Raw genomic sequence first — 23,279 nt, 5'->3', positions numbered from 1 at the left:
TGGAGGAGGGGGGAAAGGGAAAGAAGGAGATGGTCGCCTCTCATATGTGCTCTGACTGGGGATGAAACCGGGAATATCCATATGCTGGGCCAGTGCTCTGTCCACTGAGCTAACGAATCAGGGCCCTTTTCATCTTATTGCTAAATGAAATTCCTCCTTTGCCATGTTAGTGGCACATTGGAAAGGAGTAAAGCTTGCATATCTCCGAGATACTTGTTATTCTGACTTGCCTCATAATGTTATTTGCTTTAGAAATGGATGATGGACCTTCTCAAAAAGATCATTTCATGAGAAGGGGAGTTGCCTCCAGGAGGAGCGTGGGAAGCAGAGGTAAGTGGCATTATCTTTCCATCGTCATCTTAGCTGTTGAGCAGTGGGATGAGTAGGGACTTTTATGGCCGTGCCATGCAGAGCCGAATTGTCAATCAGTGTAGTATGGCTTTCGTTGGGATAATGGGTTCATTTTTTCAAGTGCCATTGTACTTTTTGCCATTTTACTTTTTGGGGATAGCAGGAAATAGTTTAATTGATTAGATTGGTTAAAGATAATTGCTTCAGGCCCTGGCCGGTTGGCTCACCGGTAGAGCGTTGGCCTGGCGTGCGGGGGACCCGGGTTCGATTCCCGGACAGGGCACATAGGAGAAGCACCCATTTGCTTCTCCACCCCCCCCTCCTTCCTCTCTGTCTCTCTCTTCCCCTCCCGCAGCCAAGGCTCCATTGGAGCAAAGATGGCCCAGGCGCTGGGGATGGCTCCTTGGCCTCTGCCCCAGGCGCTAGAGTGGCTCTGGTCACGGCAGAGCGACGCCCCGGAGGGGCAGAGCATTGCCCCCTGGTGAGCAGAGCATCGCCCCTGGTGGGCGTGCCGGGTGGATCCCGGTCGGGCGCATGCGGGAGTCTGTCTGACTGTCTCTCCCCGTTTCCAGCTTCAGAAAAATACAAAAAAAAAAAAAAAAAAAAAAAAAGATAGTTGCTTCATGGAGCTCCTTAATGTATTTATGATTGTTGTTTTCCAACATTCGATATGGGAAGGTTGTAAAAGCTTCAGACTTAGGGTGAGAAGAACCTCTTTCACAAGTTTTGTATTTCTCAAGATAAGGCAGTATGGGAAGCATTTCTGCTATCTCATTAGCCTTAAGAGGTTATTTTTTCAAGCTTGGAATTTTTTATTGTTACTTTTAGAACAACCAGAACGTGAATCTGACAGGTAATGAAACAACAAAATACCTTATTATACATGTATTGCCAGGTAGGATAATCCTTACCTGTTCCTCCTTCAGGAGGACAGACTAGAATATGATGATTGGAGATTGCATGATTTGTGATTAATGTTTCTGAGTGATCAGGGCTTGCAACACCCTGGTTACTCCTCTCTGATTCTTAAAAAAACAAAACAAAAAAAACCTTCTTACAGTATCTCCTTAGATTTGATAGTAAAATGCTGAAAACATTCTGCACTGTGGTTTATTATAGTGCAATAAAATATTAGAATCTCAAATTATACATATGACCATTTTTTATGGGATACCATAAGCTAGGGCTAATTGGTAGTTTTAAATATACATACCACTTACTGAATTTGTTAGATATTATTTTTTGAAAAACTATTGATATTTTTAGATTTTTTTTCATTGGAAATTAAAGATGTGTGTAGGGTAATTCATTTGATATTTGGAAAACTTAATTTCTTTAGTTACAGTTAACACAAATGTGAATTTTATATTTTGACATGTTCTTGCTACTAATGGAAATAACTTATTCTCTAAATATGCATATGTAATTTATTATGTCAGTGGCATTGAGGGTTTGGATCCTGTCATTCTGCTAGGAGGATCAAGTGTGGGTTGTGTTTGCTTTACTAACATTAGAAATAAATATCTTAATACCACAGTCAAGGGAATATTTAGTATTTAGATATATTTTAAAATCCCATTTTGGAATAGGTTATGTGATACTTTCTGGTACAGGCTTGTAAATATTGTTGAATAAGTTATTTTCCAATGAGAAAACCATAACTGAGACAAATTTTACTACAAATTATTAATTTCATATGCTTTAGGTTGAAATACACATTAAACTTCTGATCAAACTTTTTGTTTTGAATGTTACTACTTTAAAATTTTTTCTTTAGACTACATATAATCCTGAAAACCCACAGACCCATGAGTATAGCCTTTTTCCTTTATAATTCATCTGCCGTTTTAGCTAGTGTCAGTATCTATGGTATTTTTTCTCAGAGCTTGTTTTTGAAATTGACTTTTAATTACTTAAATTATAACACTGATTGGCTTTTCCTGTTCTGTGTAGTATGACCTAAGTAGCCTTAACTTCTTGAGTCACACACATCATTGAAATCAGATGAAAATACTGATAGTTGCATGTGGCATTAGGGTCCCATAGATCCTTTGGTTCCTTGTATTAGGACATTACAGAGAGTGAGGACGTTCCTGAGGCTCACAAGACAGCGCTTTAATTTTCCCTAAAGTGGCAGTCTAGCCGGCCTGGATGTCCGTTGTACAGTTTTTGTTTTAAATAACCCTGCTACTTGCCATAGCAACTTTGCCCTCAGATTCTTAATGGGACAGTACAGAGACACATGAAAGGAGACATTACTAAAGAGACCCAGATGGTGTGCTAGCGCACTGAGGGAAGGCTCACAGACAGGTGGCCCGTGAGCGAGGCTCCTGAGGGGGGAGTGGATTTTGACAGGAAAATAGCAAAGCAGAGCAGGCATGGAGGAGGTCACGGATGTCAGGAGCTCACACTTGGGGTACACTTGGGGTGTGGGGAGGTGTTTGGTGTGGGTTAGAACAGTGGTCCCCAATCCCCGGGCCATGGACCAGTACTGGTCCGTGGGCCATTTGATACCGGTCCACAGAGAAAGAATAAATAACTTACATTATTTCTGTTTTATTTATATTTAAGTCTGAACGATGTTTATTTAAAAAAAAAAAAGACCAGATTTCCTCTGTTATATCCATCTAAGACTCACTCTTGACACTTGTCTTGGTCACGTGATACATTTATCCATCCCACCCTAAAGGCCTGTCAGTGAAAATATTTTCTGACATTAAACCGGTCTGTGGCCCAAAAAGGTTGGGGACCACTGGGTTAGAATGTTGGGCATTGAGAGTAACATGAGGAAGGCTAATAAGGGGACACCTGTGGTGGGGGGATGCACAGGGCGGTGGGTCTCAGCTTGTTTCTTTATCACGTAGTCCCTTCCTAATTTCAATTTAGACTGAAAGATTGCCAGCACTTTAGGTACTAGAACAATGCATAAACAATAACCAGAATGCTTTGAAATGGAACAAGAGGATACAATTCTCAATAGCAGTGACTTTCACACAGGGCACCATGGAAAGAGCTCTCTGAGATGAGGTTAATACACAGAAAACCAGCTGAACTTTCTGATTTCAGGTCACTAGTAAAATAACAACTCATCTAAAGCTGTATTTCAGTGGTCTAATTATATTTTTACCTGTATATAATAATTTAAGAGCTTTTTTTTAAAAAAAAGAAGTTGGGGTATATTAGTTATATCTTTATGAGTTTTTGTGAAACTCTTTCCCTATCCTTAAAAGTCGTAAGGATAGGGAGTTCATTTCTGTTCAAACAGAAGTTCATTTCTAGATTGATGACATGTGTAATGTTCTGCATTAAAGACCTCTCACCCTGCCCTTCCCAGATGCTGGCGAGTCTAATAGAAGGGAGAACGCCTCCTCAGTGGGGGGTTTTGGAGCTGGACGGAGTTTTGGAAACAGAGGTAACCTGCTTGTGATGTCTTACATTCAGAACTTGAGTGACACAGGTTTTCCCATCTTTGAGTTCACATTTCCCTGTGACACACGTAGAAAGCATGTGCCTTTTCCGAAAATTATGCAGGTCGTGGGAACACTCACACTGTGCTCACAGTTCAGAGCAGCAGCGTGTGCCCATCAGGTGTGTCTGCTCTTCCGTGGAGATTTTTACTGGTCATGCTCCTGGCTGCAGCGTTCCTCAGGCTGCATTACCCCACAGGTGACCCCAGCTCTTCTCTTCTGTACTCAGGATCCCCCACCTCCCAAACAAGAGGTCCCTGTCATACTTCCAAGGTGAATTTGAGTCTCCATCTTCAGTTGAATAAAGTACCAGTAGGATCTTTGAAATTAAATGTTTTCCCTAAAAAACTTTAAAAACTATAGATCAAAAAATAGAGTTTATGTTCACGACCAACAGTACATAGGCAGAAGACTTTCCCAAGCATTTTGGAAACCCAGCACTTGACTCTTTTTGGAGGGCGACACAGGGGAAGGGGCAGTTGTAGAGGGCAGCAGAGTACAGTCCTCTTTTGAACCAGCTTCAAAGCTTGCCAATACTTAAAGGAATAAAGTATAGTAACTAAAACTTAGATTTTGTGATAGTACGCTCTTTCTGTAGGGGTTATCTTTATTTTGAAATTATACATCTGCTCAAGGAAAACTTTTTTGTCATCCAATCATATATGGAAGCTATAGGATACTTACTCTTACATGGCAATTGTGTATTAAATTTCCATGGAGATTTATGCTGAAAGTGATGGTCCATTTTGGTTGAATCTGAGTTCTTAAGTGACTTGATATGTATATATTTTGCATATAAATATAGCATTTATCAAACAGTAATTGCTCAGTTTCTGAATTACAGAAACTATAATTTAACACTTTATAATTTAAGATTAAATACTAATTGACAGATACTCTATGTTGACAGTTAACTTTTAATGTATATTCTTGAATATCTTTGCATTAAATATTCTGTTAAGAGTCAACATTTAAAAATGTTATAAAAACATTACTGATGGATGCTTTTAAACTTAATTTTACAGACATGTCTATATGCTCCAGAGATGCATAAATCTAGATACAGGTTTTTATTAAATGAGAAAATTGAATGCAGAGCTTGGTGAAAGATTTTAAAAAAATTTATAAACAGAAAAGAATTTGGCAGAAATTTCTTGTTACTGATAAGGGAAAAATTACTGTATATTGGATTATAATTTAGTTGTACTGTCCTCTGGCAGATGAAGAAATTATGAGTTAATTTATAAAATTTTAAAAATTGTCATACTTTGAATAGAAAGTGTATAGTGGTAATACAAATACCCTGTTTTGCTCACGTACACATAGAGGGTATATGATATTTGAGGTAATATGACAGTGGCTAACATTTTAACTTTAATAAATTGACAGAAGACAGAAATTGTCATACAATCCCTGAGTTGTTGACTATTCATATATATAGTTATGTGGTTTATCCCATTTTAAAGGGACATCATAATAAGTAGTTCCTGTAAGGTTTATTGTATGCCACAGAAGTATAGGTGATTATTGTTTTCAGAAATTTGCAAGTTTAATTTTATATTTTGTATAGGTTTTTCAGGTAACAAGTTTGAAGGAAGTGATAGCTCTGGTTTCTGGAGAGGTAAGTTCAGTGTTTTTTGTAGTGACTTTTAAATTTTAATGTCTATAGTACATGCCAAAGAGAAACTAAGGTTAAGTGTTTTAGTGTGTTTTAATTCTACTTTACTTAAACCCAGTTTTATAAAGCAGCTATAGTCAGAGCCTTTACCAAGAATGCAGGTATCCTGATTCGGCCTATTGCCTTAATTACTCTGTAAGGTGCAATGTTTGAATGTTCCATTACCTTAATAAAAAGGTGATAGCAGAAACAGTAAGTCAAGAATGAAAGTTACACTCTCAGATATAAAGTTGGGGACATGTAGGTCCCTATTCAGATCAAATAAGTCATGACAGTTGAAGAGTCATGAGCGTGTAGATCACTGCTGAGATCCCAGGCATCTCTGTCAGCGGTCCGACACCAGCGGGAGGAGCATGGAGAACAATGAGGCTGGACTGCTGTTTCTGGAAGACAGGCTTCAGTAAGGGGCAGCGCTTTTCCCGGGGCACTTGACAAAGTTGATTCGGGTGTGGCCTTGGGACTGGTATTAAAGAAGCTACCTGGCCCTTCTCCTGCCTCTTGTTTGATGACCACCAAGGCATGGGCTCTTTATAACATGATGCACTTGGGAGCTGCAGACCCTGTGTTATGTCCCTGCTCTGTAGCCTGCTACATAGTTGCATGACTTGCAGAAAGTTGCTTCATCTATCAGAGCTGCTGATTCCTGTCCTGTGGAATGGAGGCTGTTTGTCTTATAGGTCGTCAGGTGGATAAATGCGTGTCACAGCATCAGCTCAACCAGAACAGTCATGGCAAACAATGAATGCTGCCTATTGTCATTAAATATTTGAGACTTGATCTTGTACTTTTAGCAGTGATCCTCAAAATAAAAACCAAACCCTTTTTAAATAAGGTGGGGTTTTAATATGTCAAATAAGACTGCCCCTCGCAAAACTATTGTCAGACTTTGTCCTATTCAGATGAAAACATGCACAGCATAGAACTAATCTTTGAGTAGAGAAAAATGTTTTAGCTTTTTCTCTTTCTACTAAACTTATTTCCTAGTTTTTAACCAGGGGATAGTCAAGACCATTCCCACCTGTCACAGACCGTGCTAACCCTGAGGTGACTTCTGCAGTGGAGTGCTTGGGAGCACCACATGCAGTCGCTCATGGCCCGCAAGAGAGTGTAATCCTCCAGTGCTCTGTGCCCACCCGTGCTCTGCTTCTTCTGTCCTCGCTCTTAGTTCCCCTGAAATTGAAAAGTATGGGTGTGGAGTGGGTCCTTTTTTAAATTTTTGTGTTTTTCCGAAGTTAGAAGTGGGGAGGCAGTCAGACAGACTCCCGCAGGCGCCTGACTGGGATCCACCCAGCATGCCCACCAGGGGGCGATGCTCTGCCTATCTGGGGCGTTGCCTCTGCAGCTGGAGCCATTATAACTCCTGAGGTGGAGGCCATTGGAGCTGTCCTCAGCACCTGGGCCAACTTTGCTCCAGTGGAGCCGTGATTTTGGGAGGGGAAGAGAGAGATAGAAAGGAAAGAGGGGGGGAAGGGTGGAGAAGCTGATTGGTGCTTCTCCTGTGTGCCTTGGCTGGGAATCAAACCCAGGACATCCACAAGCTGGGCCAACGCTCTACTGCTGAGCCACTGACCAGGGCCTGCAGTGAGTGAGTCCTTTCATTTTCGTACTGCCTGTCGGCCAATCCAACAGCAGGTTCTGTCAGCACGCTAGGAGCCTGTGCACTGCACGCAGGGCATACCAGTGGGTGATATCTGGGCCGCTGTGCCCTGGGGCCTGCTCTCCCCTGGTGGGGGTGGGGTAGCCGTAAGGAGCATAGGGTTTGAAATTGAACTCTGAGATTCTCTTCCTCTCAGCTGTATTATCTTGAAAAACACATTTCACTTCTCTGTATTTCATTTTCTCCATTTATAAAATGAGGATAATATCCACCTCACAGGGTTTTGGATTTAAAAAGATAACACATGTAATCTCACTTAGAACAGTGCTGGACATGTACTAAGTGGTGTCTGTTATTACTATAGTTTTTACATAATTAATAGGTTGTAACTAATCTTGGGATTATTATTGAATTTTTGTTTGTGTTTGGCTTTTATAACTTTAAAGAAATTCTTATATATTTGTGTATACGTGTGTGTGTATATACATATGTAACTCTTTATTTTGGAATAGTTTGAGACTCACATGAAGTTGAGGATAGTAGAACAGAGGGTCTCTTCCACCCTTCTCCTCCTAATGTAATTGTTTGTACCTTTAGCTCTCCTAAGATCATGTACCTATTTTACTTCCCAGTGCAGTGAAATAACTGTAGGTTTGTTTTAGGGGAGTAATTGACCAAAGATAATGTAAGACCTCTTTCTTCTTACCATGCTCCTAATTAATTCATAGGTTCTTCTTTTATAAAACAATAAATGTTAGCTTTCATCATCATCATTTCATGGCTAACCTTCTTTCTGAAGTTCTCTTTCCTGCTCAGTCCTTGTAGTGTTAAATTCTGCTGCTCAGATAGTTGCCTCGATGTTAGATGGTTCTTTAGAAATATTTGTCAGTTCAGCTCGAATAGGCGCCTGCAACAAGAGTTCGGGGTTGTTTATTGTAAAATCAGTACTCACTGTTGGGTACTTAGTCCTCCTGCACAGGGACCGAAGGAGAGCCTCTTGAGTGTTTGCTGCTCAGTGTCATCACTGTGACCTGAAGTTCTCAGACACTAGACACCAATGACAGGTACACGGTTTCTGGAAACTATCTCTGTATTTCCCAAATGGAGCTTTGCTGAAATATTCTCGAGAGTAACACATATTATTACACATCACTTTAAATTCCTTACTATCACTTCATACTCTCAGCATAAGCATCTCTGTGACTGGGTCCTGGGAATTCATTTTTAGTCAACTTTCCAGATCATTCCTAGGCAGCCATCAGTGTGGTGACCATCTTACCTGCTTAGACACCCTGGTATGGTTACTTGATAATGCCGTTAAAACAGATAAGCCAGGATGTTACCCGATGCGTCATCAGCATGAGTGCAGAGACCTGTACAAAAAACACACTAATCTCTCGTGCTTGTCAGACAGGCAGGTTACAGAAACAAGGCTGACGTTAAGAGAACAGTCATGTTTTCCTTGTGGTCTGCGGGCCACATTTGAGACTACTGATAGTTTAGATATTTCTGAAACCATTTTTAGTCAAATTGGCTTTTAAAGAAATCTTATTTTTTGCTTGTGTCTACACTTGGTAAGTAGCAGGTTCTGTTATAAACTTACCTTTTAATATTTAGCTCTATTAGGTAGTTTGTTTAGGGAATTGACTGAATAATGTCTTTGTATTTCTGTTAAAATTATATCAAGAATTGTTTGTATTCTAACTTATGAAAATATTTTTCTTACTAATTTATCTTATTTTTCCAGCACCATTGACCTACAGCCTTACTGCTTTCAGGGGTACAGCACATGATGACAGTGCTGGTGTTTAGAAACATCTTAAGTTAACGTTAGACGCTCCCCACATGTCACATTTTCATTCTAGAGTCTAGCAATGACGGCGAAGACAGTCGGATGCGGAGCAGGGGCTTCTCCAGGAGAGGAGGTAAGGCCACTGCGCGTGGGGGCAGTCTGCTCATGGTCAGTGCTGAACTGACGGGCTGGCCATGGGTGGGATGGAAAAAAGGGAAATTGCAGCAGTGAAACCTTTGAAGGGAAATACTTGGTGTGTGATTTGTGCTGTGAAGACTCGGGTGAATCCACCTTCTGCTATCACTGGGGTTCCCTAAGATCCAGAGCACGCTGTGACGTACAGCGGGGTGGGTGACTCCTGGTCAGCCACAGTGTGGGTGAGCTGGGGGTCGGTCTGAATGGGATCGTGGGAGACGTGGGTAGGGAAGAATTAATTTTCCATCACTGGTGGTTCAGGGCCAGTGCACTCTGCGCTCTCTGCTGATCCTGCCGTCACTGAAGTTGGGGTGAGAGGGCCTGAAACCATGATGCCTAATCTTGATTGTCTGTGGGCAGATGTGTCCAGATAGCAGGACCTGTAACACTGGTATCCAGAGCTCCTCAGGATAAGAGTGTGTGTTGTTTTGGACCTTGTGGTGGGCAGATACACCAGTGTTCTTGCTGCAGCATGGGGCCATTCCTTTTCCTTGCTTGCTTGCTAGATGGTCAGCTCTGTGGATGACGGCCCTCCTGCGTGAGGCTGGACTTGCTGTGGACTCTGGGTAGCCATGTGGAGGGAGGTGCTTGGTGATGAACAAGGGGAGGCTGTTTGTGTCAGAATGCAAGAGCTGTGGAACAATGAGAGAAAATTTGGCTAAGGAATGAAACAGATGACTTTTAGCATTCCTTTCCTCCTCCCTTAATGAGCAGTTTTTGAGACTTCATGCTTATAAAACATTACTTTTATTTAAAAAGTTTTAGTTGTTTTTTGCAGAAGAGTGAGTATCTTCCTTACCATTACATTTTCTTTAAATCAGTTTAATTCATATTCAAGTGAGGAAGCCGAGTTGCAGCTCTGTGTGCTTGATTTGGCTTGTTGACTATCTGGGGTGATGCGCAGGGACACAGTCACCTTTTCGGGCCTCCCTGATGGCTGTTCTCTGTGGAGGGTACATGGCAGGTGGAGAATTTGTTTTCTTAACTCCAGCCATCCTGATGGGCATCAGGTGGTATCTCCCTGTGTTTATTGGCATCTGTGGGTTGCTATCACATTGAGGAGCTTTTCCTGAGGGTGTTGGCCGTGGTGCATCTTCTTGGAGCCTTTAGTCCATTTAACACATTGGGTTGTCTTTTTTATTTTATTTTTATTTTTTGTATTTTTTGAAGTGAGAAGTGGGGAGGCAGAGAGACAGACTCCTGCATGCATCTGACCAGGATCCACCTGGCATACCCACTAGGGGGCGATGGTCTGCCCATCTGGGTCATTGCTCCATTGCGGCCAGAGTCATTCTAGCGCCTGAGGCTGAGTCCATGGAGCCATCATCAGTGCCCGGGCCATCTTTGCTCCAATGGAGCCTTGGCTGTTGGAGGGGAAGAGAAAGACAGAGAGAAAGGAGAGGGGGAAGGGTGGAGAAACAAATGGGCGCTTCTCCTGTGCGCCCTGGCTGGGAATCGAACCCAGGACTTCCACACGCCAGGCTGATGCTCTACCGCTGAGCCAACTGGCCAAGGTCGGGTTATCTTTTTATTTAAGAATTCTTTATGAATTTGTGATACAAATGTCATCAGATATCTGCAAATATTTTCTCCCTTTCTGTGGGTAGGTTTCACCTTCTTGATGATATCCTTTAAAATACAAAAGTTTCAAATTCTGGGGCAGTCCCAATTTATTTTTATTTCTTGTTGCTTGTGGTTCAGGTGTTATATCTAGAAAACCTCTGCCTATTCCAAAGCCGTGCAGATTTTCACCCATTCCCTTCAGAGAATTTTATAGTATTTGCTCTTACATTTAAGTCTTTCATCAGTTTTCAATTCCTTTCTGTATATTTTCTAAGGGGTCCCCCTTGATTCTTTTGCCTGCAGACATCCAGGTGTCTGTCTTATCATGATGTCTGTAGGTGTAAATCTCTTACATCTGTCCTGTGTGGAGTTTACTCTTCTTGGATATGCTGATAGATATTTTTCAAAAAATTTGGGATTCTTCTCTTTTTTTTCTATTGTGAGAAAATAGCTATAACGTGAAATTTGCCTTTTATCTCTGTTGAAATGCATCCTCCAGTAGCATTAAGTTCATTCACAGTGCTGTGTGGTGGTGGCCCCTGTACCTCCACCTGCTTCTTTACCCGAGCTGCGCCCATTCAGCAATGTGCCCCCACCGGCTAACTCTGTGTAAATTACATGTTCTTTTCCAGTATACAGGAAAATACATATAATTTGACCATCTATTAAGACCAAAAATTAGTTTCAGAATATGTCACAGAATTTATATCAGGGCCATATCTTTTTTTTTCATTGTTCAGTAATTATTTCTTTTTAAATTGAGTTTATTGGGGTGACCCTGGTTAACAAAATTATACTGGTTTCAGGTGCCTAATTCTACAGCACATCTCTGTACACCATTCTGTGTGTTCACCCCTGAGTCAAGTCTCCATCATCATTTACCCCCCTACGCTCTTCCACCTTCCCCTTCCCCCAGCAATTACCACACTGTTGTCTGTGTCCACGAATTTTTTCTCTTTTTTTTACTCAAACTCTTCACCCCCCTTAGCGATTTCCCCTCCCCCAACAGCTGTCAGTCTGCTCTCTCTGAGTCTGTCTCTGTTTTGCTTGTTAGTTCATTTTGGTCATTAGATTCCACATATGGTCCTTCTCTTTCTCTGACTGGCTTATTTCACTTAGCGTAATAATCTCCAGGTCCATCCATGCCCTCGCAAAAGGTAAGACTTCCTTCTCGTTTATGGCCAAGTAGTATTCCATTTTGTAAATATATCACAGCTTTTTTATCCACTCAGCATGAGCACTAGGGCTGCTTCCAGATCTTGGCTGTTGTAAATAACGCTGCAGTGAACATAAGGGTGCATATATTCTTTTAAATTACTGAATAGTGTGTCTTCCTGTTAAAGAATAATAAAGTTAGAAATCAATATATAAAAACCTAACCCCTGTTAGGTTTGGGAACCGAGTTTTTTAGTTTATGAATAACAATGCATATGGAAATAATGGAATATTTAGAACTGAGTGACAAAGTCAAAACACATCAAAACCTACTAGGTAGAGCTAACACAGCTAGCTTTCAGAGGGCATTTTGTAGTCTTAAATATATCCATTAGAAAAGAAATTAGATGAATGTTCAATCATAAAAATGGAGGAAGAAAATTGAGTAGAGGAAGTAAAAAGACAGTAGACGTGAGTGAACTAGAAGTACAGTGGAGTGTTACTCAGCAGTAAAAGTGGGTAGTTTCCCGTAGCAACGGAAACCAAGGGGATAGAGGGAGCCAGACAAAGAACTTTTTCTGTGTGAGTGTCTCATATAAAGTCCAGAGGCAAACTAAACAATGTCTTCAGTAAAGTATATAATTGGTCAAATTAATAAACAAGGCAATGAAAAATAATCTTCTTCTGCTGTAGGTGGGATCCCATTTCACTTGAAGTGCTTCTGCTGATTTTTTTTTTTTGGTACTTAATTGAGTGAAAAATATTTATAACAGGAAATGAGACTTTGTGTACACCTACATGTCTTTGCTTTGAGTATGATGTTTACTGTTTTCTGTAGGGAGCCAATATAAGCCTACACTTATTTAATCCTGTGGATCGGTGTCCCCAAACTATTGCCTATGGGCCATATGCGGCCCCCTGAGGCCATTTATCCAGCCCCCCCCCCCCGCCACACTTCCAGAAGGGGCACCTCTTTCATTGGTGGTCAGTGAGAGGAGCACTGTATGCGGCCCTCCAACGGTCTGAGGGACAGTGAACTGGCCCCCTGTGTAAAAAGTTTGGGGACCCCTGCTGTGGATTGTGGAAATCCTGTGAATGGTGCAACTGTGGCAACCTTCAATATTTTTACAAGTGACACTTTTTCCTTCTGGTCGTTTTTACTTTTGATTCCCAAAACAAGCAGTGGTTTAAAAAAAAAAAAACAGTCATATATATTTATAGTAGTAAAATGAAATATTTATAGGTCAAATATGGTATTTCTTTTTAGTAACTATTTGTTACTGCGTTAAAATATTTACTTAAAGTCATTCGGTTATGCAGGACTTAAGTTGGGTCACTGTGTCTCCACACTGTCTCTGTTTTCTGTTGTCCGTGTGTGTGTCACTGTTTCAGGCTATCAAGATGGACATGACCCGGAAGCTTCGGGACCGTCCAGGCGAGGGAGAAGAGGAGGTTTCCGTGGCGGCAGCGGTGGCGGCCGGGGAGGATTTGGTCTGGGAAGTCCAAGTTAGTAGTGGGCTGCAGAAGGTTGTTATGAGGGTTATATGAACATAGCTTAGCGCAGAGGTGGGTACATAATCACCTGTATTGTATGTCCATTATTTAGATGTGTGAATGCATCCTGGTTAGGTTGGAGTATCTGAATCTTCGTAGAAGTCCATTTGCCTTGTTTCACATTAGCTGTCACTCAGTGTTAGAGCCTGGCTGACATGGCTGACTGTAGACACTGGTGGCCTCTTTGTGGCTCTGTGCCCCCTGCACCTGCTCTCACTAGCACGGCTGCTGGCCCAACTCCCCTGCTACCCTGTGCCTGGTCTAGATGCACAGTTAGTTTATTTACCAACATTTGAACATTTTTCATCAACAATTGTATTCCTGCCTGACCACATGGTGGCGCAGCAGATAGAGTGTCAGACTGGGACGCGGAAGGCCCAGGTTCAAAACCCTGAGGTCGCCAGCTGATGTGCTGTCTCAGGACTCCCTGTTGGATGGCCCGTCTCTGCTGACAGACGAGGGCAGATCAGTGGTTCTGGAAGCTAAAAACAAATTTGCAATACTGATTTACTAGATATGTGGCTGATTAGTGAGTCATCACTGTTTGGAACTGCAGGGGCCTGGGGGTAGCTGGGCAGTACTGGTGAGGGCGCCCTGGCAGCGGTGGGAGCCGGTGCCGGCCTGGGCAGGATGCAGTCAGAGGGTGGTGTCTGGGCTGACCCAGGGCTCCTCTTCGGAGGTGGTTGAACTTCGCTTATATTGTATTTGGACATAGCATTTTGCCCTAACTTACTTTATAAAATAGAAGAATTTTATAAAGTTTAATAAAAATTTTAATGAAATAAAAATTTTGTGAAGTAATGTTTAATTGAAGGAAATAATTTGTATAAAAATTCTTTGTGCATTACTTAGAAAAATACTCGTGATTCCTGTTAAATTTAAACTATTTTACCCCACACCTTTAATTTCTGGCACTATAACTTGATTTTTTTTTTTTAGTCATGATTTAAAAACTTCTTAAAAGTAACATCATCTGATTTTATCATCTACAGACCTAGACCGTGAGTATGAACAAGATGAGGGGACCCAGCGTGCTGGTGGCCTTTTTGGGTCTAGAAGACCAGCGTTAGGTGCCACAGGTGAGAACTAGAATTTGTTACTGAATGTCGTCACTCAGATGTGCTTTTGTGTGCTTGGTTCTGGGACTAGTGAACCTAATACACATGTTTGAGTGTACGGCTTATTGGTCTGCTGTTCGTTAGCTCTGTCGGCAAAAATACATGGGCAATTTTGCCTCCCTTATTAAATTTGTACACTGTCAATTATTTTTTCCTCTTATTTACCAGTTCATTTGAGGTGTAAATTGTACTTTTAATTAGAAGAAGGAAAAAGAAAAAATGAAGTTTGCATTGGTTTTAAAGAAGGGATTCTGAGGTAGGGTATTTAAGGAGAAAATGAAGTAATAGTATACAATTTTTTAATTTTTTTGTGTGACAGAGACCAATAGAGATAGAGGGACATATAGGGATAGACAGACAGGAAGGGAGAGAGATGAGAAGCATCAATTCTTGGTTGCGGCACCTTAGTTGTTCATTGACTGTTTTCTCATATGTGCCTTGACATATGAGAGGGAGGGGGGGCTACAGCGGACTGAGTGACCCCTTGCTCAAGCCAGTGACCTTGGGCTCAAGCTGGTGAGCCTTGCTCAAACCAGATGAGCCAGTGCTCAAGCCGGCGACCTCAGGGTTTTGAACCTGGGTCTTCCGCGTCCCAGTCTGACACTCTATCTGCTGCGCCACCACGTGGTCAGGCAGGAATATAGTTGTTGATGAAAAATGTTCAAATGTTGGTAAATAAACTAACTGTGCGTCTAGACCAGGTGTGGCCAACAGTTTTTGTCCCCAGGCCAGATTAGAAACTTTTTTCACAGGCCGGACAAAATATTAAAATTAAAAAATGTTAAATACAAAAATGACTTGTTTAAGTAAACAAAATTTTATTATGTAATTTGTTTATGAATAAATGTGAGGGAAAAAATTTAATATACAATATTTTAATAAAAATATAATTACATACTGTATAAATATCCAAACTATCGCAATCAATTGAAACAATATTTAATTAATAGAATGAGCTTGAAGGGGTTATATTGCAAATAAACAATTATTTCGTTTTACGAACAGCCTGGACATGTTTTCAGTTATCAACTGCAGCTATTGTCTATGCTACAATGCCACTTGATTCAGCACACTTGACCACAAAAATAATGAATTGTTTGACCTTGGGTGCGCACTGGCAAACTCCACCTAAGAGAATGTGGGTTTCACATCGCTGCTAAACGTCAATCAGTTCATATTGAGTACAAAAGTTGTAAATCTTTATAATGGAATTTTTAAAAAAAATGAAGTATTGCGAATTTATTCGACCAATTATCAGAATTTAACCCTAGATTATTCACACGCGGAATTCTTTTCCGCGTATTATTATCTTCTTAAATATCTCGATTTCCAATAATCAAAGATGTTTCTGCTTCTGAGTAGCTGAGATTTTAAAGTAGTGGAGAATATTAAAAATTTAATCGTGGGCCGCATAAACTCATCATGTGGGCCAGATTCGGCCCATGGGCCGTATGTTGGCCATGCCTGATGTAGACAATGAAATATTATTCAGCACTAAAATGAGATGAGCTACTAGGCTGTGAGAAAATAGAGAGAAACCTTAAGTGCACATGACCACGTGAAGAAGTCAGTCTGAAAGGCTGCATCCTGTCCTATTCCAGCTGTTGGATATGCTAGAAATGGAGGAACTCTTGGAGAACAGTGAAAGATCAGTGGTTTCCAGGGATCGGCGGCGAGGGGTGCAGAGCGTGGAGGGTTTTTAGGGCAGCAGAAATCTCTGTGATACTGGTGGATACACATCAGTCCATATTTATGTAAACCTTTAGAACTCACAGCACTGAGACTGACTCTGAAGCCAACTGTGGGCTTCGGGTGATTAGCAGGTGTCGATGTGGGTTCATGAGTTGTGTCAGATGTACCTTAGGGGGCATGTTGATAATGGGGAAAGGTATACAGGTGTGGGGACCGAAGGAAATGGGAAATCTCTGTACCCTCCCCTCAATTTTGCTCTAAAAAGTGAAGTCTTTAAACAAAATATTCAGATGAGAAACAGGTTTAAATTAAATGTCGACTTAAGAGATACATGGACTAAGAGGCTAGGAATCCTGAGTCGTTGCTCAGCATTTGAATAGAAAGAGATCGGTGGTTTATGTGCTGAGGAGAAGCTGTTTTTTCTCTAAATATTCTGCACAACAATGTCTTACAGGTAATGATGACACTTACCAGAGCAGAAGTGGGAGTGGACGAGGTGAGTTGCTGAAGTGGCTGTAGCCTAGGGGTCGTTTTTGAGCCAGAGAGAGCTGCTCTGCTTTGGTGCACGCTGGGGAGCCCGCACGTGCGCAGCTGCTCCGGAGCTCTTTCCTGCTCCGAACCAGGAATCCATTTTGGTAGCCGTGCCCTGCATGTGCATTTGCTCAGCACCTGACATTTATCAATGAATAACTTTAATAAGTAATATAATTGTAAAATGGGATACTGTGCAAATGTTAAAGGTTGAGAGACATCTATGTGTCTGAATCTTTATTTTAAAATAGTACGTGTTTTCTTGTGAGATAGTTATTTGATTCGGCATAGGGGATAAAGTTTAGCACATGTGATTTGGTACTATGAAAATTATTTCAGTGATAAATATATAAATATCATATAAAAGGTAAAATGCTTTCTAGATTAGTAAAACAGTAAGGCTTGTTAGATGATTCTGAAAAATTCTCAGGGCTCAGTATTAGACTGAGAGCATTCAAAGTGGCACTCCCCACCCAATTCTTGGATTCTTATTCTAGAAAGAGATTATTAATGGCTGGTTGACCTATACATTCCTCAAATTCTCACATGTTGTTTGAAGAAGGATTGAGAGACCATTTTGTGAACAAGAAAGTTAGTGGACTGCCATGCGAGGATTTCCCATGCTGTCAGCTTCCCTGCAGCCTTGCTCTGCGCTGTGACCGTATGGAGAGGTGGTGCACGGCAGCGTGGTCTGAGAGGGAAGGGTCGCAGGTGTGCAGAGAGGAGTGAACATTGCGGGATGAGGCTGGCCCTGGGGTCTGGGAAGTTAGGTTTGGGAAGGGTTCTCACCCCCTAATGCTAAGAGTGGCCCACTGCGCTTCACCTGTATGTACAACATCGGGGTTTGTGCCGGACACCTGCTTTCCCTGGGGGTCTAGACTTTGGGTGTGTGCCAGGCAGCAGGTGCCTGCATCATCTGTCCTGTAGGAAACCTGGGTCCCGAGTCTCTGCTGAGCTTCTTTGGGGAGACGGCACTTCCAGCGTGCCGTCACAGCTTCTTTTTTTTTTTTTTAAATACTTTATTTATTAGTTTTACAGAGACAGGAGAGAAAGGGGAGCATGGAATGGGAAGTATCAATTCATAGTTGATTCATGTTAGTTGTTCATTGCTTGCTTGTTGTATGTGCCTCGACCAGGGAAGCCCAGGGCTTCGAACCGGCAATCTTGGCATTCCAGGCCGTAGGTTTATCCACTGCGCCACCACAGGCCAGTCCCGTCACAGCTTCTTGCTGGGGCTTGTCCTATGTGACACCAGGGGAGAGGACTCAGAAGTTGGGCCTGGTTGCCTGTGACTTGGCCCTTGGCTGATCATCCTCTCTGTCCTTTCTCTGTGATAAGTCATCGCCATGAGACCTAGGAAATCGCAGAACGGGAGGTGCTGCTGTGCACACTCCCACAGAGATGAATGAGGAGTTCCTTTCAGGAAGTAGATCCTTTGCGGAGGGATATAGTAATTAGGAGACACGGACAGCACAAGAAATAGTAATCTATGGCAGGGTCATTGGTGTGAAATCAGCATTTTGAATACTAAGGACATTTATAATATTCAGGATCCTACTGAATAGTCTCAAGTATTATTTGTACAAAAGGACTTAAAAGATTTCTGTCCATCTCTGGAACTCATTCTCTCTGCAGACAAGCAGGGAAATGGAGATGTGCCGGCCTTGTGTCCTGACACTGTCACTATGGTTTTCCTTCCTAGGTGGTTACAAAGGTTTGAACGAAGAAGTAATAACAGGCTCCGCAAAGAGTGAGTCTCACTTCAGAGCAGGTATTTGGTTCTTCTAGTGAGGGTTCTTTCACCCCTCAATTTTTAAAAACATTTCTCTCTTCTTGGGTTTGATTCCCTTTAAGATTTTTGGAAGTCAGGAGCTGAAGGAGCAGAAGGTGGTGACTTTCAAGGTACAACAATTTTTGTGTGATCCACAGAATGTTTATCGCATGTTAATAGAAGTGCAGAATGCTTAAAAGAGTTAACTTTTTAAAATTTTAAGTGAAAACTTTAATGGTCAGTACTGGGAAGTTCTGCAGCATTAAAATTTGACTGTCAGTTTTTGTGTGTCTAACTCTTTCCTTGTAGTCATGTAATGTAGTTTCTGTTTACTGTTTGAATTCCAAGGACCAAAGGTGACCTACGTGCCGCCTGCCCCGCCCGAGGACGAGGACACCATCTTCGCACACTACCAGACGGGCATCAACTTTGACAAGTACGACAGCATTCTGGTAGAGGTCTCTGGACACGACGCACCTCCAGCGATCCTGGTCAGTGTGGTGGTCATTCCTGTATCGACTGGTTCTAGTAGTGCGATCCATTCTTGTAAGAATATGAAAATTTCATCTTTATTATGTAGTGTGTTAGGTTGGAAGTTTAGAGCCATGTCTACCATCTAGAATAGAATTAATTGCTAAGTTGAAAGAGAGGAGACTGTATTTCATCCTGACCTCTCCAAATCACGGTGAAAATTTTACTTAAATTGACTAAAGAGGATACTTTTCTCTAGAGATGCAGGATTTCTGCTTCCTAAGTATGTGAGAAAGTATGTCTTCAGGGAGTGATTTTCTAAGGTGTGAGGACCTCACAGTTCCTGTGGATAATGAGCCATCGTTGCTGGTCAGAGTTATTTGTATCTCACAGTTAAAGGGGGACAGATGAGATGCTTTTAGAACCACTGCCTGCAGGAGCTGTTCCTGATTCTATCAAGCGGTAGTGCACAGGTCTGGGTGTTATTTTTGGTGGGGCATATTAGTAAAGTAACTTTAATATGTAAAGTGGAATTAACAAAAACATGAAATGAATTCAAATGCGATATGTTTATGGAATGAGCTGCATGTGATACATGGAGTTGAATACCTGTCCTGTTTTTTAGACCTTTGAAGAAGCCAAACTCTGTCAGACTCTGAGTAACAACATTGCTAAAGCCGGCTATACCAAGCTCACTCCTGTGCAGAAGTACAGTATACCTATCATACTCGCAGGGCGGGATCTGATGGCTTGTGCCCAGACAGGGTCGGGGAAAACTGTGAGTCATTTTCCACGTATGTTCTGCCCACATTCACATGGTTAATGTTGTTTGAACTTTGGTTCTTCCAAGTAGTTTGAGTCTCTTGTCAGAGTAGAGGTTTGAAGATGATTTCAGTGAACTGTCATATGTATCTATGTTTTCGCTGCTGATTTTGGGTTTTATTAGGGTTTGCATACTTCCAAAGAAAGAATTTTGAACTTTTTAGAGTAGTTTTGCAGTTAATAGATGTTTACTTTTTTATAAGTGTGTTAAACTCCATCTGGTATTTGGCATTATCTGAAACAAAATGATTGCAGGTGAAGGACTACAGGTTACACAGCACAGAAAAAGGGAGAAAAGCATTTATGTAATGTAAATGATTCCATTTTGGAGTCAAAAGAATGAGAGTGAGAGATATGCACCCTATGAAGTAAATGCAGGTTATGATGTAAGAACAGATGAGACCAGGTTGACTTTAGGACTGATCTGTGGGATTTGTCTGTTTTTTATTAATTGATTTAAATTTATTGTGTTTACATAGATTCAAGTGTCCCACCGAATACATCCCCCCACCCCCGTGTTCCCCTCAACATCCCCCTTGCCCCCGTCCCCCTCTGTGCCCTCCCCCCTTCCCTCCAGGATTTGCTGTCCTGCTCTCTATAATGCTGTGTTATGTATATATAATTTCACCCATCTCTTTCCCTTCTCTGATCCCATCCTCTCTTCCCCTTTCCCTCTGACTGCTTTCCCTCTGGTCCCTTTGATCCCGCCTCTGTCTACTCTGTTCCTCAGTTCACATTGTTCTTTGGATTCCTCAAATGAGTGAGGTCAATTGATATTTTTCTTTCTCTGCCTGGCTTATTTCACTTAACATAATAGTCTCCAGGTCCCTCTATATTGTTGCAAAAGGTAAGATTTCCTTCTTTTCAAGGCCTCATAGGATTCTCTAGAGATGCAGGATTTCTGCTTCTTAAGTATGTGAGAAAGTTATGTCTTTAGGAAGTGATTTTCTAAGGCATGGAGACCTCGCAGTTCCTGTGGATAATGAGCCATCATTGCTGGTCAGAGTTATTTGTATCTCACGGTTAAAAAGGGACAGATGAGATGCTTTTAAAACCACTGCCTGCAGGAGCTGTTCCTGATTCCATTAAGCGGTAGTGCACAGATCTGGGTGTTACTTTTGGTGGGGCATATTAGTAAAGTAACTTTAATATGTAAAGTGGAATTAACAAAAACATGAAATGTTTTTTGTATATACATACCACCACTTTTTAATCCACTCGTCCACTGATGGACACTTGGGCTGTTTCCAGATCTTGGCTATTGTAAACAATGCTGCCATAAACATGGGGGTACATGTCTTCTTTTGAATCAGTGATTTGGTGTTCTTAGGATGTATTCCTAAAAGTGGGATGGCTGGGTCAAAAGGCAGTTCCATTTTTAATTTTTTGAGGACTCGCTATACTGTTTTCCACAGTGGCTACACCAGTCTGCATTCCAACCAGCAGTGCAGGAGGGTTCCCTTTTCTCCACATCCTCGCCAGCACTTATTCTGTGTTGTTTTGTTCATAAGCACCATTCTGACTGGTGTGAGGTGATATCTCATTGTGGTTTTAATTTGCATTTCTCTAATGATTAGTGATGTTGAACGTTTTTTCATCTCCCTATTGGCCATCTGTATGTCCTCTTTGGAGAAGTGTCTATTCATTTCTTTTACCCATTTTTTGATTGGGTTATTTATCTTCCTGGTGTTGAGTTCTACAAGTTCTTTATAAATTTTGGTTATTAACCCCTTATCAGACATATTGTCAAATATGTTCTCCCTTTGTGTGATTTGTCTTTTTATTTTGTTCATATTGTCTTTAGCTGTGCAAAAGCTTTTTAGTTTGATATAGTCCCATTTGTTTATCCTATCCTTTATTTCACTTGCTCGTGGAGATAAATCAGCAAAGATATTGCTGCGATAGATGTCGGTCAGCTTACTGCCTATGTTTTCTTCTAAGATGCTTATGGTTTCATGCCTTACATTTAAATATTTTATCCATTTTGAGTTTATTTTTGTGAATGGTGTAAGTTGGTGGTCTAGTTTCGTTTTTTTGCAGGTAGCTGTCCAATTTTCCCAACACCGTTTGTTAAAGAGACTGTCTTCACTCTATTCTATGCTCTGACCTCCTTTGTCAAATATCAATTGTCCATAAAGGTGTGGGTTTATTTCTGGGTTCTCTGTTCTGTTCCATTGATCTATATGCCTGTTCTATGCCAATACCAGGCTGTTTTGAGTACAATGGCCCTGTAGTATAACTCGATATCTGGAAGTGTGATACCTCCCGCTTTATTCTACTTTTTCAAGATTGTTGAGGCTATTTGTGTACTTTTTTGGTTCCATATAAATTTTTTGAATGTTTGATCTATATCTTTGAAGTATGTCATTGGTATTTTAATGGGAATTGCATTGAATTTATAAATTGCTTTGGGTAATATAGGCATTTTAATGATATTTATTCTTCCTATCCATGAACATGGTATATGCTTCCACTTGTTTGTATCTTCCTTGATTTCTTTTATCAATGTTTTATAATTTTCCAAGTACAAGTCTTTAACCTCCTTCGTTAAATTTACTCCTAGGTACTTAATTTTTTTTGTTGTAATAGTGAAGGGGATTATTTTCTTAATTTCTCTTTCAGATAGTTTATTGTTGGTGTATAAAAATGCCTCTGATTTCTGGATATTAATTTTATATCCTGCCACCTTGCTGAATTTATTTATCAGGTCCAGTAGTTTTTTGAGACTTTAGGGTTTTCTATGTACAGTATCATATCATCAACAAATAATGATTGTTTAGTTCTTCTTTTCCAATTTGGATGCCTTTTATTTCTTCTTCTTGTCTGATTGCTGTGGTAAGGACCTCCAAAACTATGTTGAATAAGAGTGGTAAAAGAGGGTACTCCTGCTTTGTTTCTGATCTTAAGGGGATTGCTTTTAATTTTTGCCCATTGAGTATGATGTTGACTGTGGGTTTGTCATAGTTGGCCTTTATCATGTTGAGGTATGTTCCCTGTATTCCCACTATGCTGAGAGTGTTGATCATGAATTGGTGCTGGATTTTATCAAATGCTTTTTCTGCATCTACTGATATAATAATGTGATTTTTCATGTTCCTTTTGTTTATGTGATGAATCACATTGATTGATTTGTGAATATTGTACCAGCCGTGCCTCCCCAGAATAAATTCTACTTGATCATGATGTATGATTTTTTTCATGTATTGCTGGATCCGGTTTGCTAATATTTTGTTGAGAATTTTAGCATCTAAATTCATCAGGGATATTGGCCTATAGTTTTCTTTCTTGTATTGTCTTTGGCTGATTTTGGAATCAGAATTATGCTTGCCTTGTAAAAGGAGTTTAGAAGTCTTCCCTCCTCTTAAATTTTTTGAAATAGTTTGAGAAGGATAGGAGTTAGTTCTTCTTTGAATATTTGGTAGAATTTGCCTGTGAAGCCATCTGACCAAGGGCTTTTTTTGTTGGGAGTTTTTTGATAACTGTTTTGATCTCTTTTGTTTTAATTGGTCTGTTTAAGTTTTC

General features: G+C 40.9%; 1 protein-coding gene and 1 non-coding gene across 4 annotated transcripts in view; both read left to right on the top strand.

The window, feature by feature from the left end:
* DDX4 (DEAD-box helicase 4) overlaps nucleotides 1-23,279 on the top strand; it is a 61,253-nt gene that overhangs the window by 7,094 nt on the left and 30,880 nt on the right. Inside the window, exons 3-13 of one of the 3 annotated variants that reach the window (XM_066360834.1) lie at nucleotides 253-330; nucleotides 3,686-3,763; nucleotides 5,389-5,439; nucleotides 8,959-9,018; nucleotides 13,191-13,304; nucleotides 14,351-14,431; nucleotides 16,617-16,658; nucleotides 18,396-18,443; nucleotides 18,548-18,595; nucleotides 18,813-18,955; nucleotides 19,561-19,713. In XM_066360834.1, the coding sequence (XP_066216931.1) occupies nucleotides 253-330; nucleotides 3,686-3,763; nucleotides 5,389-5,439; nucleotides 8,959-9,018; nucleotides 13,191-13,304; nucleotides 14,351-14,431; nucleotides 16,617-16,658; nucleotides 18,396-18,443; nucleotides 18,548-18,595; nucleotides 18,813-18,955; nucleotides 19,561-19,713 (896 nt within the window). The remainder of the gene's footprint in view (nucleotides 1-252; nucleotides 331-3,685; nucleotides 3,764-5,388; nucleotides 5,440-8,958; nucleotides 9,019-13,190; nucleotides 13,305-14,350; nucleotides 14,432-16,616; nucleotides 16,659-18,395; nucleotides 18,444-18,547; nucleotides 18,596-18,812; nucleotides 18,956-19,560; nucleotides 19,714-23,279) is intronic. The other 2 variants (XM_066360835.1, XM_066360836.1) reach the window with 2 other exon arrangements.
* Nucleotides 1,240-1,375, top strand: LOC136389776 (U8 small nucleolar RNA). Its single transcript, XR_010748350.1, has one exon. It is a non-coding gene; the product is annotated as a U8 small nucleolar RNA (small nucleolar RNA).

Source organism: Saccopteryx leptura, chromosome 1 (genome assembly GCF_036850995.1).
Source record: "Saccopteryx leptura isolate mSacLep1 chromosome 1, mSacLep1_pri_phased_curated, whole genome shotgun sequence".
Taxonomy (NCBI): Eukaryota; Metazoa; Chordata; class Mammalia; order Chiroptera; family Emballonuridae; genus Saccopteryx; species Saccopteryx leptura.
This window is presented reverse-complemented; position numbering and strand designations above follow the sequence as displayed.